The 15188-nt window shown below is 39.8% G+C and overlaps 1 protein-coding gene across 4 annotated transcripts in view; it reads right to left on the minus strand.

Annotated features, from left to right (window-relative positions):
* Window positions 1-7380: 7380 nt before the first annotated feature.
* The window catches only part of PPP2R5E (protein phosphatase 2 regulatory subunit B'epsilon), a 77576-nt gene continuing 69768 nt past the window's right edge, over window positions 7381-15188 (minus strand). For 3 of the 4 annotated variants that reach the window (XM_075426835.1, XM_075426834.1, XM_075426837.1), the window contains 2 exons: window positions 14591-14692; window positions 7381-11924 (listed from right to left, as the gene is read on the minus strand). In XM_075426835.1, the coding sequence (XP_075282950.1) occupies window positions 11825-11924; window positions 14591-14692 (202 nt within the window). In that variant the 3' untranslated portion in view covers window positions 7381-11824. The remainder of the gene's footprint in view (window positions 11925-14590; window positions 14693-15188) is intronic. The other variant, XM_075426836.1, reaches the window with a different exon arrangement.

The raw sequence follows: 15188 nt of genomic DNA on the forward strand, positions 1-15188 counted from the left end.
ACATGGGAGAGGGAGGTGGCTGGAGGCAGTAAATACAGCTCCCCGCTCCTTCTGTCACCCTGCCATCAGCACTGAAGGACCCCAACTTCTCTTAACCCCACACAGAAGTCAGCTGAAAGGAGTCACACACCTATGGAGACAGGGGAAGGGCAGGTAACTTTCAGGGTGCCCTTCCCTCCAAATTCCTATCATATGGCATGATATTTCATTTGGACTACTTCTGGGGAGATGTCAGATACACAAACCTTGCATCAGCAAAGTGCTCATCCACACCCAAGAAATTGCAAGCCTGTGAGACAAAACTATAGCATCCAACCACCAGAACAGCACAGGCAGCCAGAGCAAGAGATCCAGACCCAGCTGTTGACTGACATGGCTATGACAACCCTACCCTGATACACTGGAGCGACTGGAGTAAAGCATTTACCTGGACGTAGACTGATTTGACGTGTTCAAAAATGACTGTTCGCTCATTTCTTAAACATCTGATCATCCCTGAAGGAAGATAAATGTTGGAACGGATTTTGCCTAGTCTTCCTCTTCACCTCATTGTAGCTCTCCCAATTTTAAAACCTCATTCCAAACCCACATTTTTCCCGAGTGTTCCTTCTCCTCTGCAGGTGTGGGTCAGAGCAGTGCACTTCATGCAAGCTGGCTTCTTCCATGGTCTACAAAATGTCAGTCTGCTTCCGTTAGTGGGTGCCAAATCAGACCGTACGCACCTTGCTTCTCAGCATCATACTGATGTTTACTGCAGTCTGTACAAAATACCTCTGCTGTAAGCATTTGGTATTCTCCAGACAAAGAAAGTGAAGTTACACTGATTAATTTCCATTTTGTTCTCACATCAGAGACCAGGTAAAGAGTTTTTTCTCAAGACAGGCATGTTTTAGGTAAGTAATTGTAATAGAGAGTCTCAGAGGAGAAAAGACAGTGTCTTAGTAACACTGGTCATGAAACGACAGCTTAACCAGGAAAGGGTAGTTCCCTGCTCTTGAAAGCAAAAAAACTCCTTTGAATTTCCCCAGTAGCAGAATATCATCTTCTGAACAATGCTGCCCTGTTCATATCCAAATTCTTTTGTACGCAGACATAGAGTCTAGACAGCCTTAGAAAAACTGTCTCTACTTAAGATCAAGGGGTTGGGTTTTATCGTACGTGCTCAAGTGTTTAACTGCATGCTCACGTCCTGTTCACAAATAGTGCGGCATAAATGCGTTCAATGTTCCTCTGGCGCTGATGGGTGCATCACTGTAAGACAGGCAGGAAGCAAATCGGATCGCACATTCTCTCTGAAGCTCAGATCCACAAAAACTTTCTGGAGGTCACCCCGCTAATATACACAGAGTAGTAGATAATATTAGTAGAATAAATTTACTGCAGGAAGAGGAAATGAGTGCACATCACTCCTGTTAGTACTGACCAGTTTCCCATTTAGACACACCAGATTTGTCCAATCTCCTCGCAGATCCTTATTTCACTTTTGGTGACAACAACCGGACTTCGATCATTGACTCCAGGAGGAAGAGAATTAAGTCCTGCAGTTTACTGAAGAGCTGTACTTAATCTGTCTCACGATGTTTCTGTACTTAGAAGAGGGATGATCTCCATAATTCAAGGAAGTATGAGTGCACCCAAGGTAAAAATAATAAAATATTCACTTTTTTTAAACTTAGCCATGGATAGAAAAACATGGGGTTTATTTCTGAGATTAAAACAGAATCCTCTCCTGCACAGGGCCGAATTCTGCCCCAAACTAACACACAGCTTTTTTCTACACAACTTTCCCTCTAAGCTTCTGATTGATTTGGGGTCTTTACTGACTTGCTATGTCCACGCCTTTCACATTCTCATGTTAGCAGAGGAAAGAATGTATTTCTTCTAGAAGAGCCAGGCGAGAAGCGCGACTCGACCTGCCAGCGGATCCCAGAGAAGGGTGGCTAAGGAGAGTATGAGCTCTGGAGGGCAGGAGGAACAGGGTCAAACAAAACAACGGGAGCCTACGTGAGCTCCAGGTCAGAGGCATGTAGTCTGGGGCTGCAGTGGATTTGGCAATAAGGAGTAAGCGTTGCCTCCTGAGGGAGCAGATAGAGGGTGGGATGGGATGGGATGGAAGATGGTCTCTGATAAGAGGAAGAAAAGAAAAACTGTGAATGAGAGATGGCACGTACCGGGTTGGGGCAAGAAGGGATCGGGAGGTGTCCAGTCACCGAGGCACTGGGGGAAGTGTGTTGTGGGATGGTAAATGTAAGGAGTGGGGAACCCAGGGGGAGTGAGTGAGGGTTACCCCATGGCTCGCTCTCCCCAGGACCTGGGGCAGGGAGGAACCATACCTGTACAGAGCAGGTATGTCCTCCCTCCATCGCCCACACTCCCATCCCACCGGCACCGGAATGTCAGAAACCCTTCTCCTCCTCTCACCTGCCCAGTCCTCTTCTTGCAGCAAAAAGATAACCACCCCAGCTCTGAAAAGAGACAGGTCCAGACAGTAAGACGTTACTTGGAAAATGAATTATCATGAACAAATCGATGAGAACAATGGATGGGAATGACAGAATGCAAACACATGGAAAATAACTCAAGTAAAGGAAAATACATTTCAAAGATGGGTTCGGGGGACTTCAACCACTGCCAAGTCAGGCAGCACAGACAGACACAAGACAGTATGGAAGTAAGGTCACACAGTTTTAACTGCCTGCTAGTATTTCCATAGCAAGCTTGAAATCACCGCTCCTAAGCCTTACCTGTCTTTTGCACATCCGGGCTACTGGAAGATTGTTGTAAGGCAAATGTTTCCCTTTCATCTGTTTTTTTCTGTTTCTGTACTCTTCAATAAAGCACCGAAATATGATACTTATCCCAGTTCTGCCTTGCAACTACCCTACCACAATGAATGAAGGTTGGTCAAACAGTCATCCCATGAACTCAAGCTTATCCAGAAACAACAGCTTACGCGTTGGAAACTGAGTTGTTATTTCTTACTGCAGGATCTGGATTTCATGCTAACACTCCCTGCTGCAGTAATGATGCAAACAAAACAGAATATCCTACGTCAGTGACTAATTGAAGTCTGATCGAAAGAAAATAGCAGTATGACATTAAATGGCTTATTTATAGGTACTGTTTTCCTAGACAATTAATCCAAGCATTTACATCTAATTATTAGATTTCAAATCCCAATAATAGGTTGTATAGTGTTCCATTAAGTTATATACTGCACACATTTCATTGTCAATGATTTGAAACTGGTTTTGTAATTTAGAAGAGGAAAAGAGAAAGCAGTTTATGATGGTAGATTTAGCAGTGATATAAATTACGCTCTACTAAAGAGGAAAAAGAAATGGGGTGTCTGTTCTTAAAAGTCTGACTAATTTAGTTAGTCTTCTTTCCTAGGCACTGAATTAACAAACTAAAGGGTGGACTCTGTACATACCCAACACCTTCTGCAAGATGCCGTGCTCCTGCATGTGAATGCTAGGGCCCCTTCTTGGTTTGGTCAACCAAGCTGAAGCACTTGATATAAACCAGGGGGCTGCTGTTGGAGTAGCACTTCTCCAAACCCCCAGGCAAGGAGCCCAATATCCCTTTATGGTGAAGTTTCCTAAGGAAATAAATTCCACGCTACCTTGCCACATGCACCTGACTGCTGGCAGTTCTCCTCTCTGCAGCTTCTGTCCCAGTAAAGTTCAGCTGTGTGTCAGAGGAGTCAGTGCCTCAGAGCTGGCTCCTCCAAGCTGTACCTACAAAGCCATACAGGAGAGACACAGGAAGCCAAGCCTCCGTAGTTGTGTTGCTCCTGGAACTGCTCGATCTTTGACTAAAGCACATTTGGACTGCATAGAAAGTCACCAACACACACTCATTGCGACAAAAAAAGATGACAATTCAGAGAAAAAAGTCAAAAAAGTTGAAAAAGTCAATGGACTAAAATGCCATGGGACAAGGAGCCACTTTTGCCCTCTCGGATTCTGACAAAAACCTACAAACAATCACGAATTCTTACACCCGCTTGCCCTGTCTAAACTGTATTTGCAGAAGAATCAAAAAGGCTTACGCAGCCTGTGAGGATCTGATTTTTGCAGGATTGATCACAGATACCCCTAAATTAAGGCATTACATCCCTTGGAGCTTCAGGGGCGACTGGACACCGATTTCCAGGCACAGAGGAGGACATGAGGGTGTTCTGTAAGGGGGACTTACAGGGACCTTCTCTGGAAGCAGAGCTTTTGAAAGCAGCTCCATTTTTCTCGCATTTGGCTTCTGTGTGGCACATATTCAAATTTACCATCAGCAGAATTAGCTCTAGAGCAAGAGAAAACAGAAACGGGTCATGGGGGAAGAAAAAGGGGAGGAAAAAAAAATCACTCCCTCGGTGATCATGCATTAGGGTGTCAAATCAAAGCCCTTATCTCCTACATCTTGAGCTGTTCTGTTGCATTTATTGCAGAAACATTTCTAAATATTGGAGCAAATTTATCAATTTCAATATTTTCAAAGCACTTTACCAACAAGCTCTGAATAACCAAATAGATAGCCATGGGATTTGAAGCAGGGGAGTGGTCTTTTAAGGATTCGTATTGGAAATTTTCGAGAGATTTAATAGATTGAAGGTCATTATAGAAATAGAATTTCATCTGGAGAAAAAGCTTCTACACAGTTTCTGCTAAAGCAGAGTTACATTGCGAGGTCTGGTGAGAGAAGGCTGTGCAGGACCTCTCAAAATAATGCAGTTCTTCAGCTAACCACGTGGAAGGGCATTTGCTTGGATAAGCCTAAAATACCCACTGGTCCATAGTCACCTATCCTGTCCCCCTTGTGACAATTTTGAATAGAACAACAAATTTTGCTTAAATTCAAGTGTTTGCAGAGCCTAGCTGCAGGAGGCTGCCATCACTCCACAGCACGAGGAGAAAGCAGGGCGGTGTGGGGCACCTCACTACGGTAGGAAATATTCTTTCCTTTGTACCCCCAAGAGCAATTTTTGCCTGGCCAGAAATGACATTCAAAGCCTAATGCATAGTCACTAACCATGTGATCACTGTCTGATGAGTGTCATGGACAGCAAACAGCGATAATATCCCTCTGTGTTTGTGAAATAGTCTGTGGACTAATAAACCAGTTACCACTGTCTGAATTCCACATTTCCTTGCTTCAGAAATCAAGCGAGTGTTTTCACAGAATCACAGAATGGTCGGGGTTGGAAGGGACCTCTGTGGGTCATCTAGTCCAACCCCCCTACCAAAGCAGGGTCACCTACAGTAGGCTGCACAGGACCTTGTCCAGGCAGGTCTTGAATATTTCCAGAGAAGGAGACTCCACCACCTCCCTGGGCAGCCTGTGCCAGGGCTCCGTCACCCTCAGAGGGAAGAAGTTCTCCCTCATGTTCAGACGGAACTTCCTATGCTTCAGTTTGTGCCCCTTGTCCTGTCGCTGGGCACCACTGAAGAGAGCTTCAAACAAGGTTTGCAGGTAACCTCTGCTGCTTGTTGCCGGAGGTCTGCACGCACCCTTGTACAAACACAGCGCCTTTCCTCCCTTGCTGTCAGTGGAATGGAGCTTCGCCCCGCGTCGGCTGGCAGCCGCATCCTCAGCGCACCGTGCCAGCAGCCGGCCGCTCTGCAAGCGCTGCCCCTCAGCTTGCTGCTTCCTCTGCCAGGGAAGTGCAGAGGTTTTGTGCAAAAACTTGTCCCAGGTGGTGACAAAGAATTTCAAAAACAAGATTCAGCAGCTGTATAGAATAGCCCATTCTTATTCTTTTTTTGGAAGACCTTCCCAGATTCAGGCACAACGCAAGAGAAGTTCCCAGATGTTTTCAAGTGCGCACCAAAGGTATGAGCCACCATGAAGCAATACAAACTGCGTATTTCTTTACATGTATCACAAACTTTCCATCCTTCCTGAGTGATCCCTAACTTCTCACACCTTCAGTGATATCGGGGGGTGAACGACACACTGAATAGACAAAATGAATGGGGGGCGGGGTGTGACTAAACAGAAAAATAGCAAAAGATAACATTTCAGAGTAACAATTTTTCATATGATGGAGACTTCCAGAAAAGCCTGCAGTCACTACTCACAGTGGGTTAGTACACTTTCTTTCAAGGTATTTCCTAACCAACTGAGGAAATTCGCTTTGGGATCAGCATTTAATATTTAAAACAAATAGATAGCTCTGAACTCATAATGCAAGACCTTGTATCAGTTTCTAGTTCAACACCCAGGCTACTGCTTTAGTGTACATTGAAGAAATAATTGAATACAGACTTGGGAACAGACTTTACCTGCACACAAAACTGTTTTGTAGGCCACAGACTTGTGATCTGGGGTCCACACTTCATGTAATACAAACTAGGAGTTCTGCTATTGCATGAGAAACAAAAACATTCCTGAAAGACAAAAATTAAGAACTAGCAAAGCAATTACCATTACCAAAAGTAGGAAACTAATTCAAGTGTTTAACTCCAATCCTTTAAAGGACGTTTTCTAACTTGCAAGTACTGAAGACAAATCCTACCCTAAAGGCCAACTTACTGCATGCTCTCCTTTTATATTCTTTGGAAAATAGTTGCCTTGCAGTAAGAAAGTAGAGACCAGAGGTTGTTAAGTGATCCAACTCTTGTCTTACGATATTTAAAGAGATCTGTGATAATGAGCTCTTCTAACAAAGGCACACGAGATCCAACTGCTGAAAATTTAATTTGGAAAAGTTCAAAATGGAAAGAATTTTTAAGAATTAGGTTACTGCAATAACTCACATAGGACACCAACATTTTTAAAACCAGAAGTGGATGTTTGACACATCTTGTCTCCAGCTTTATTGCAGCATCTGTATCTACCGTGCTTGCGCTACAGCTGCTCACCATCACTGCCCCTTACCAGGCTCTATCCGTCGTTCTCTCCAGAGGGTGTTTCCTACGTACTGACCCATCTTAAGCCTTTCTCTTCGTTTCCAAACTGCAAGGCAGAGTATCACGAGGACTGCAAAGGAATGATGCTATAAAGGACCAATTTCCTTCACCAGCTGCACAGCATAAGGCCCAAAGGGTTTATAAAGAACACGGGGTGGATCTAATGCCTCTCTCTGTACCCACTGTTCTTTACCTCCCTCACAGGCGTGGTTGTGTGCAGTACGAAGATGCTCACCATCATGAGAGGACCTTTAAAAAAAATAAACTTCATGAAAACTTGGCATTTATTACGGTAATTCTGGCAAAAACTTAAATTACCACCTCATTGTTTGGGTATGTTTTTTTTTTTCTTAACACAAGTATCCTTACATTTACTACATGCGAATGGATATCTGATGGCTGAGGTTCGCTGTCGAAAAGATACATGGAGTTTAGATGGGAGAAGGTGGAAAAAAAAGCCAAGCACCTGGAAAACACTTCATTGCTTCTTTATTTAGATGCACCCACAGTACAGAGCCTCTTGAGCATGTGCAAAAGAGGAAGATTACACATTTATAGCTGGGAGCACCATTGAGTTCGAGTTTCTTTGATACCATTTTTAAGAAAGTAAACTATTTCCAAAGAATGACATTTGAATCCAAGAGCTTAAGACCTGCTTGTACTTTATCCAGATGTGGAAGGTAATTTTCTTTTCTTATGACTTCAATGTAGAGTAGAAGACATTTTCACAGTCTGGTTGGACCAGTCTATATATTTTCATATGCACCTTTTAATATATATAAAAAATGTTTCATTTTTCCCCCCTACCCACAGATAGTTAAATGCACCTAAGTTTAAAAACAGTAATGGACCAGAGCATTCCTATGGGGAAAAATGAACTTCTGCTGCCCTCTCCTGCTTAAACAATGAAATGCTAAAATATTAAGATCTATGAATCTAATGCTAATCCTGGAACAAAAAGCATGACAGATCATTCGCTATACTACAGCCAAAAATAGGACAACAACAAATGTATCAGTACTATTTATATTTGAAAACTCCTCATTGTTACATGAGGTTATGAATACAACATATTTACAGTAAGTGATCCAAATAACAAAAGCTTGTATTCAGAGAGGTCATGATAAAAAGCGTGTGCTTCTGTGGATGCGAAGCAACACTTGGATAAAAGTTTTCCATCAAAACCAATTCCGTTCTGTTTCAAGATACTGTTTCATAGACTTCAAAATGAAAAACAAGGCTATACAAAATCTGCTGCACATAGCAACTAGAAAAACGAACTCGTGGCTCCCTGCAGAGCTGCTGAGGGAAGGAGGTGAGCAAAACAAAAAAAGCCACGTGTAAATAAAAACATTCTTCGATCTTGCACGTTGTCACCTTTGTCTTGTTTAGGGCAACTGCTTTGGGATGATATTTTTACACAATGAAGGGAAAAGGCCATCTTTGTTTTTCAAGACAGAACTAAAAGCAAACTCTTTCAGTTTTATTGGGGGGGGGGAGATGAATCCAGTCTTTCCCCCTCCTCACAAACCAACAGGTTTTTAAAGCTCCTAATAGATTTTCCTTTCCATAGAGTGAGAGCGCCTGAGGCTGTACTTACGCATGTATAATGTAAGTACAGCTGCTGCATTTCTTACTCAAGCAATTCTTGGCTCAAACACCCTCGATTTTTCCATATATAGGAGGAGATAAAAAAGTAAACTAAATCCTTTTATTTATGCTAACAAAACCAAGATTCAATTTACTGTAACCCTGCTAGTGAATGCTCCAATGGCACTAGAATACTTCTATTTAAAGCATTCCAACCTTTGGAAGAGAGACAAAAACCACTCAAAAGCAATGAAAGGAAAACAGTCAGCGAGACTTGCAAGATGAAGAAAGCAATGTGTGCTCAATTTGAAGTATATGAGAGGAACTTTACTTTTACAGTTGTTCTATCCCCATGACCTGATGCAATGCCCTAGCATTGAAAATGCAGCTCTTTCCCTTTACCAGAGAGCATTCAATCCTTTCTCCTGAAACCAATATGGTACAGGACACGAGCGACCACCCAACAACTGCTGTACGAGCAGTTAATAAAAACATTTACACAAATAAAGGTAGTTTCTGGAATTCAAGAAGCAAACGAAAGCATAATTAAATAGACGCACTGATCACACTTGGGCCCATAAGCTGCCTTCTTCTTTGCCTACAACTCCAACTGACAGCAACGGGAGCTCTGCAGAGCGGCAGGACATCGCATGTGGATTGCGGCAAACAGTGGATCCCGGGGGTACGGCCGTATCATTGTGGCAAGTGCTTCTCCACGTACATCGCACAGTGCAACCTAGTGTCGTATCAGCCTTTTAGAGTCAAGTGACTAATATCACATCGTCTCATTCGCTTTAAAGAAATGTTCCTTCTTGGAAGTGATAAATCATCTATAAACTTTAGATACCCCCCACTATCCCCACATCAGAGGTAACATCAGAGGTAACAAAATATTGCAACCCATCAGGTTCTCATCAGTTTTGTATGATCAATACCAAAATGTCATGGCAAAACCAAAAATAGCTATGAACAAACAACACTCACCTAAACTCTAAGTACAGGACAAGGTGCTTTTTCTAATTTCACACTGCTGTGTTTTTACTCCACCAGGTGGAAATATTAATCTTTTATCCTCTGTTTTATCTCAGGTTTTCACAATTTAACATAGTCTTTGAGCATGAGTTTAAGTCCACCCTCTTGTAAAGCATGATCGTTTCACACAGAAATCACACTAGCAAACACTTTTTTGGTAACAGAAATAAAAGACTGTCAAAATCAATGGGCTAAGGGACATGATCTGTTATAAATTTATTTAATCTTCAGTATTTCAGCTTGCACCTTTTCTTCAGCACTTTAAAATAAAATGTTTCAACTATGACAGTAACTGCCTAATTTACATTGCGTCCCAGTCAGTGTCTTAAAAGAAGCTCATATTAATCCCATTAAACCATGTTGTGTTTGGTGTTGCATATGACTAGTTCCACTTTTTCTTCCAGAATTAGCAGTGTCAAGTTTTTACAAAATCATTGCATTCACAACATCTGTGTGCACAGACCCAGGAGTACAAACTGTGACCTGATAATCCTGAAACAGTCAGTAGTCTAGGAGGGAATTCTTTTTTACCTCTTTTCCGTGCCTGAAAACAAGAAAACTTCAAATCCTACTGTATATTTAAATGGTAGGAAGAAAAATATACAAGCTTGTATTTATACTGTATTTCTACCAATGGCAACAGGTCATAAATTCATGTTTGCAACTATCACAAAGACTCATGAACATCAATTTAGTTTTATACTGTAAATACTGCTGGATTGATGGTTTAGGATTATCAATTCACTGTTGTCGTATGTCTGTAACAGTTCAACAGCATCCTGGAGAAAAATCCTGAAATACATACCTTTTGGTATATAATAATGCAACTGCATTAGCTAAATATATACTGTACATAAGTCTTATCAGCATTTTACCTACCAAAGATGTAAGATTCCACTTTCAAATACAAAGCAGATAGCCAATAATGTATACTTATAATACAGCCCTCTTCTTTGTTTTTGTATTTTTTTTTCTTTTGTTTTAAACAATTTGGTCACAATGCACCTTTGATATAAAAGCATTTTAAACTTTATTATTAATACTCAGAACATTAGGATTTCCAGAATTTTTTTCAGTAGCATTTGTAGAACCACTTTTGGTAACAAATACAGTAGTTAGGAATGAGCATCCAGATGAGAATGCAGAAGTATATTATCCAGAATCCTTTCCAGCTAAGACCATAGGGCTGGTACTGTGATGAGTAGTAGATAGTACTAGAACCACAAAAACACTATAGTATGTTTCTCAGAGGCTACATCCTCTTCTGCTGGAACACTTTATAAATACATATTAAAAAGTAAGGCAACAACTCCAAACGGTCCAAACTGCTATCTCAACTCAACTTCCAATTAGATACACGACCACTGGAGATCAATTTCATGCTTGCACTGTTTAGCGTTTGTCTTTAGTCTTTTGAAATGGTCCACCAATAAAAAATTACTGAAATAATTTAGCAATTAGTATTTCTAAAACAACTCCGGTATGTGTGTCCAATGCCATATCGCTAATACTGGTTAGGTACTGAAGTCCAGGGTGTTACCATTGCCCATTTTTAAAGGATTGTGGACACTGACACTAATTTGAATTTGCAATAAATAGGTGCATGAATCCAAAGCTCCCTTTCCTACTATGTTTATCACCTACTTGTTTTTTAACTCCTAATGTTCAAATTAAGGAAGCACCAGAAACAGCCTGGTACTAAAAAAATGCTCACACCAGTAAACAAAACTTTTATTCAGGACCTCTGTTTTTCACGGCCCTGATCTGAATGGACATTCAACTTATGAAGATGTGCAAAAGGAAAAAAAGTCAAATTACAGTAAAGTTATCCAGAGAAGGAGGATGTTACACAAACTCATAAGAAAATGACAGTCTTTTTTCTCTTTTACTATAAATACACTTAACAGTTTAGCAGAAAGACAAGCTAAATTTTAAGATTGTTCACATTTGAAAGTTGTATTATACTCTCTGCTAACGATAAATAAGGAACAGGTCCGGACAATGGAATTTGACATCGCAATTTTCATCAACAGATCTTTGAAGACTGGTTTTAAAGAAGGGTTAAAACAATGACTATGTTTGCAAAGTTCTGAGAAGTCCATCTGCTGTCCAAACTTTGGATTAAAGTCCTTATTTTTTTCCTTTACTTAGAGACAGGTATATACAGTGCTGTTGTAATAATGAAACAAATGTGAAATCTACTGTAAAGTTGCACAATACAGAAAACTGTTGCTCCATCTTCTACTACATAAATGTGTGACTCCACAGGTTAATAATGTTGTTTTGTTTTTTTGTTAAGTTGGAATTATTCCATCACGTCTAAGACCTCTCTTTAATTCCAAATCCTCCAGTTTTTTCCACAGTTCTTCGCGCTCTTTCTCTTTCTTCTTCTCACTGACAGATGAAATAAAACAAAGAGTCAGAAGGAGAGAAGACTGTAGAATATTTATGTTAAAAAATATATAGTTGACACTAATCAGCAGCACTAATTTTGCTGAACCCAAGTGCAATTTTCCTAATATATATCTACTTTTTAAAAATATTTTTCTTCTTTTCTTTTTCTTTTCCTTACCTACATAAATATCACTAAACAAAGCAACACGAAAAGAACATAAAAAATGTAAGCTGAACAAAGTGACAGTGTTCACAGATACTAATTTGTAATGCAGAAGAAAAAAATACAGTGGACTTTTATTATGGAACAAATATATCATGATTATAAAAATAGAACATTTTAGGACTAACTCGCATTTAATTATTTTCAAATGTATTTATTTATTTAAGCAAGGTTTTTTTTTAATCTTATAAATACAAGCCACTTCCTAGAACAAGCATTCTCTTATTCTTTCAGAATCACTGCTCTTACTTACACTGTCTGGTGGCTTTCACATAGCTTAGGTACCAGCCAAGGGAAAGTTCAAGCTACAAGACATGCCTTTTGTTCAGTCATTTACTCTTTTTCATTACCAAATTCCTACAAGATCTATGTAGCATTTGCTTTAAGGATGGACTTTAATGGCTGATTTCATAAAATTAAACATCTAACATAACACTTTATTTTCCTGCATTATTTGCTTTCTACATTTCCTGTCTCTGCCATACCTTACTCTGAATAAATCTCCTTGACATTGCACGTACAAAATGCTTTCACTTTCTATTGCATCACCTTGTAGGTTGAGACAAAATGGAAATCTAACAATTATAGAGATACAGATTCTCTGCCAGTCGCATTAGAGAATTCTTGAAAAATATTTCAGCAGATTAGAAACGTTCCCACACATCTTGGTTTGGTCAAAGTACCAACGTCTGGCTTATTTATTTGAAATTTTAATTTCCCAAGAGTATTTTAAACATATAAAAAAATACAAACAACTTTCAGATAAATCCCCGAAAAACAATGTCACTAGAAAGTGTTTAAAAATTAAGTATCAGTGAAATAGCTTAACATTTTCAGGCTACTTACCAGATATTTCTCTTCTAATCATTATGAAATACATACCTGCTTACCTAAAAGACTCTGTGAGGATGATCACCTCATCCAACTTATCTATTTGACCTATCATACTCATTAATATTGCACATATTTCTCCTCAAGCTTTAAGTGATATCAAAGCTACCCTTTTTGGTAGCAGTTCTGGTGTGCGCTTTTATTAAGATGCTGAACATTTGCTGTAAACGTTAAGGTAAATATCCCAGTTTATACATCCAGGTATTTATGTGTTTTAAAATGGTAAGTAGTAAATAAAAATGGTGAAATGGTCAGCACCAGCCTTGATAGGAGATGCAACATCAGTGGGTGCAAGAGAAATTCTTTGTCCCACTCACAGTCAATAAACCTCACCCATTATCCAGACACAGGACAAACTACTACAGTGGCCAGTCCTGGTAAGAGCAGAGTTCCTCATCTTCAGGGCAAAAGTGCAATCACAAATTTATTCAAGCCACTGAGGTCCCTCAGTAAGTGCCTGGATTAGGTGACCAGTCCTAAGCTTCTCTGTCTTTCCTGCCAGAAAAGCAGGCAGTGTTGTCTCAGCTACCCTAGCAGACTGAGCCTTATTTATCAACACTTATGAGAATTCATCTAGCATCTCAGCTCAAATACAGATTTAAGTCTCTAAAACACCGTATTAATGAACTAATCTGTTAATTGTAGATTTTTTTTGTGTGTGTATAAAACTTTGTATTTTACAACAATGAAGCAGAACAAAATGACAGTGCGACTCCAATCACACAATTCAAAAAGTATGGCCCCCAAGTGCCTTCAGAGACTGCACTAACCTAACCAGGTCTAACAACATATAATACTCTTTGCTTCGCTTGGGGGAACCCTGAATCACAGCAAAGGTATGACTGAAATCAAGTTACAAATTGTTCAGAGTTCCTGAAGTTTCCTCATTTTTTTCAGCCTTACACTTTGGATAAGCTGAAACTTTTGAGAAAAGATGCTGCACTCTAATTGGAAAATGAAGATTAAGGAAAACAGGAGAAAAGACAAAAAGCATTTTACTAGGGTTGAACTAATGATTGTATGAATGGTGTATCTAATGGATCCTGCATGCTAAAAGACTCGGATACAGCAAGAGCTCAGAATAAGAAATTAAAGGATTGAGAGATGCCTCTTTGCTTTAAGATCATATCTAGCATAGGAACAGTCATTCGGAATATCAAACCTTAGGGTTTTCCCTCATGTCTCTTTCCAAACCTCAGTGACACTTCTCTGAAGTCTTTAAGCAAAGTGTTATCTTTAAACCCTTGTTTTTCTTTTATTATTGTAGATCTTGATACATTTAAGTCTTTTGGAATGTAGCATCAAAAGAAATTCCATGAGGAATGTGGATTCCCAAGCAATGCAATGGATACCGTATTTCATAAGGGTAAAGAACAACCTGCACATGCTATGATGTTGTATCTCACAAAGAGAAGGCTAAAGAGCATGCAGTGGGGGAAATAAAGCATTACGTGTATTACGTGTGAGATTACGCAATTGCATCTGAGTGTAAGGGAAAAACTAAACAGCAGGCCTTATGCACAGCTGACAAAAAAAAGCTTTAAAAAGTTACCGCTGACGATCTGACTTGTAAGTGGCTGTCAGCTCATCAAACATGGTGCTGTTCATTTCCATAAATGCCTTCAACACATTGTAGACTAAAGCCACAATAGCCCTGTGAAACATGAAAAAAGAAAAAAGGAGTCTATTAGCTTCAGGTGAAATCAAACGTGAAATAAAAATGTCTTCTCTTACTGGCATTTCTGCAACCAATTCTGATCTTGCAAGTCTGATAATGTAATTTTTTTTATTTCAGTGAAACTACTTTTAATTAACATATTTAAAGGTGAGAATCAGCTTTCATGTCTCTACTGACTACTTAAATGGAGCAAACCAAAACTCTAGGGTAAAAGGTAACAACAGAAAGCTATTACATATAACTACAGACTCTTCCCTCATGCTGTGGAGCAATTTTGAATGCAACTCCAGGGATTCAAATCATCAATGCTGACAGAAGGAACAGAATTTAAACATAAAATGGGAGTGATTCACATTTCCTTATGATTTTTCTATTAAGCTGAATATTCAGTGCATCTATGCAAAACACAAGGCTGCATTTCAAGAGTGATTTTCTTGTACATTTGATATTCATTTTCAGTCTGGTACAGCAA

Source organism: Opisthocomus hoazin, chromosome 7 (genome assembly GCF_030867145.1).
Source record: "Opisthocomus hoazin isolate bOpiHoa1 chromosome 7, bOpiHoa1.hap1, whole genome shotgun sequence".
Classification (NCBI taxonomy): Eukaryota; Metazoa; Chordata; class Aves; order Opisthocomiformes; family Opisthocomidae; genus Opisthocomus; species Opisthocomus hoazin.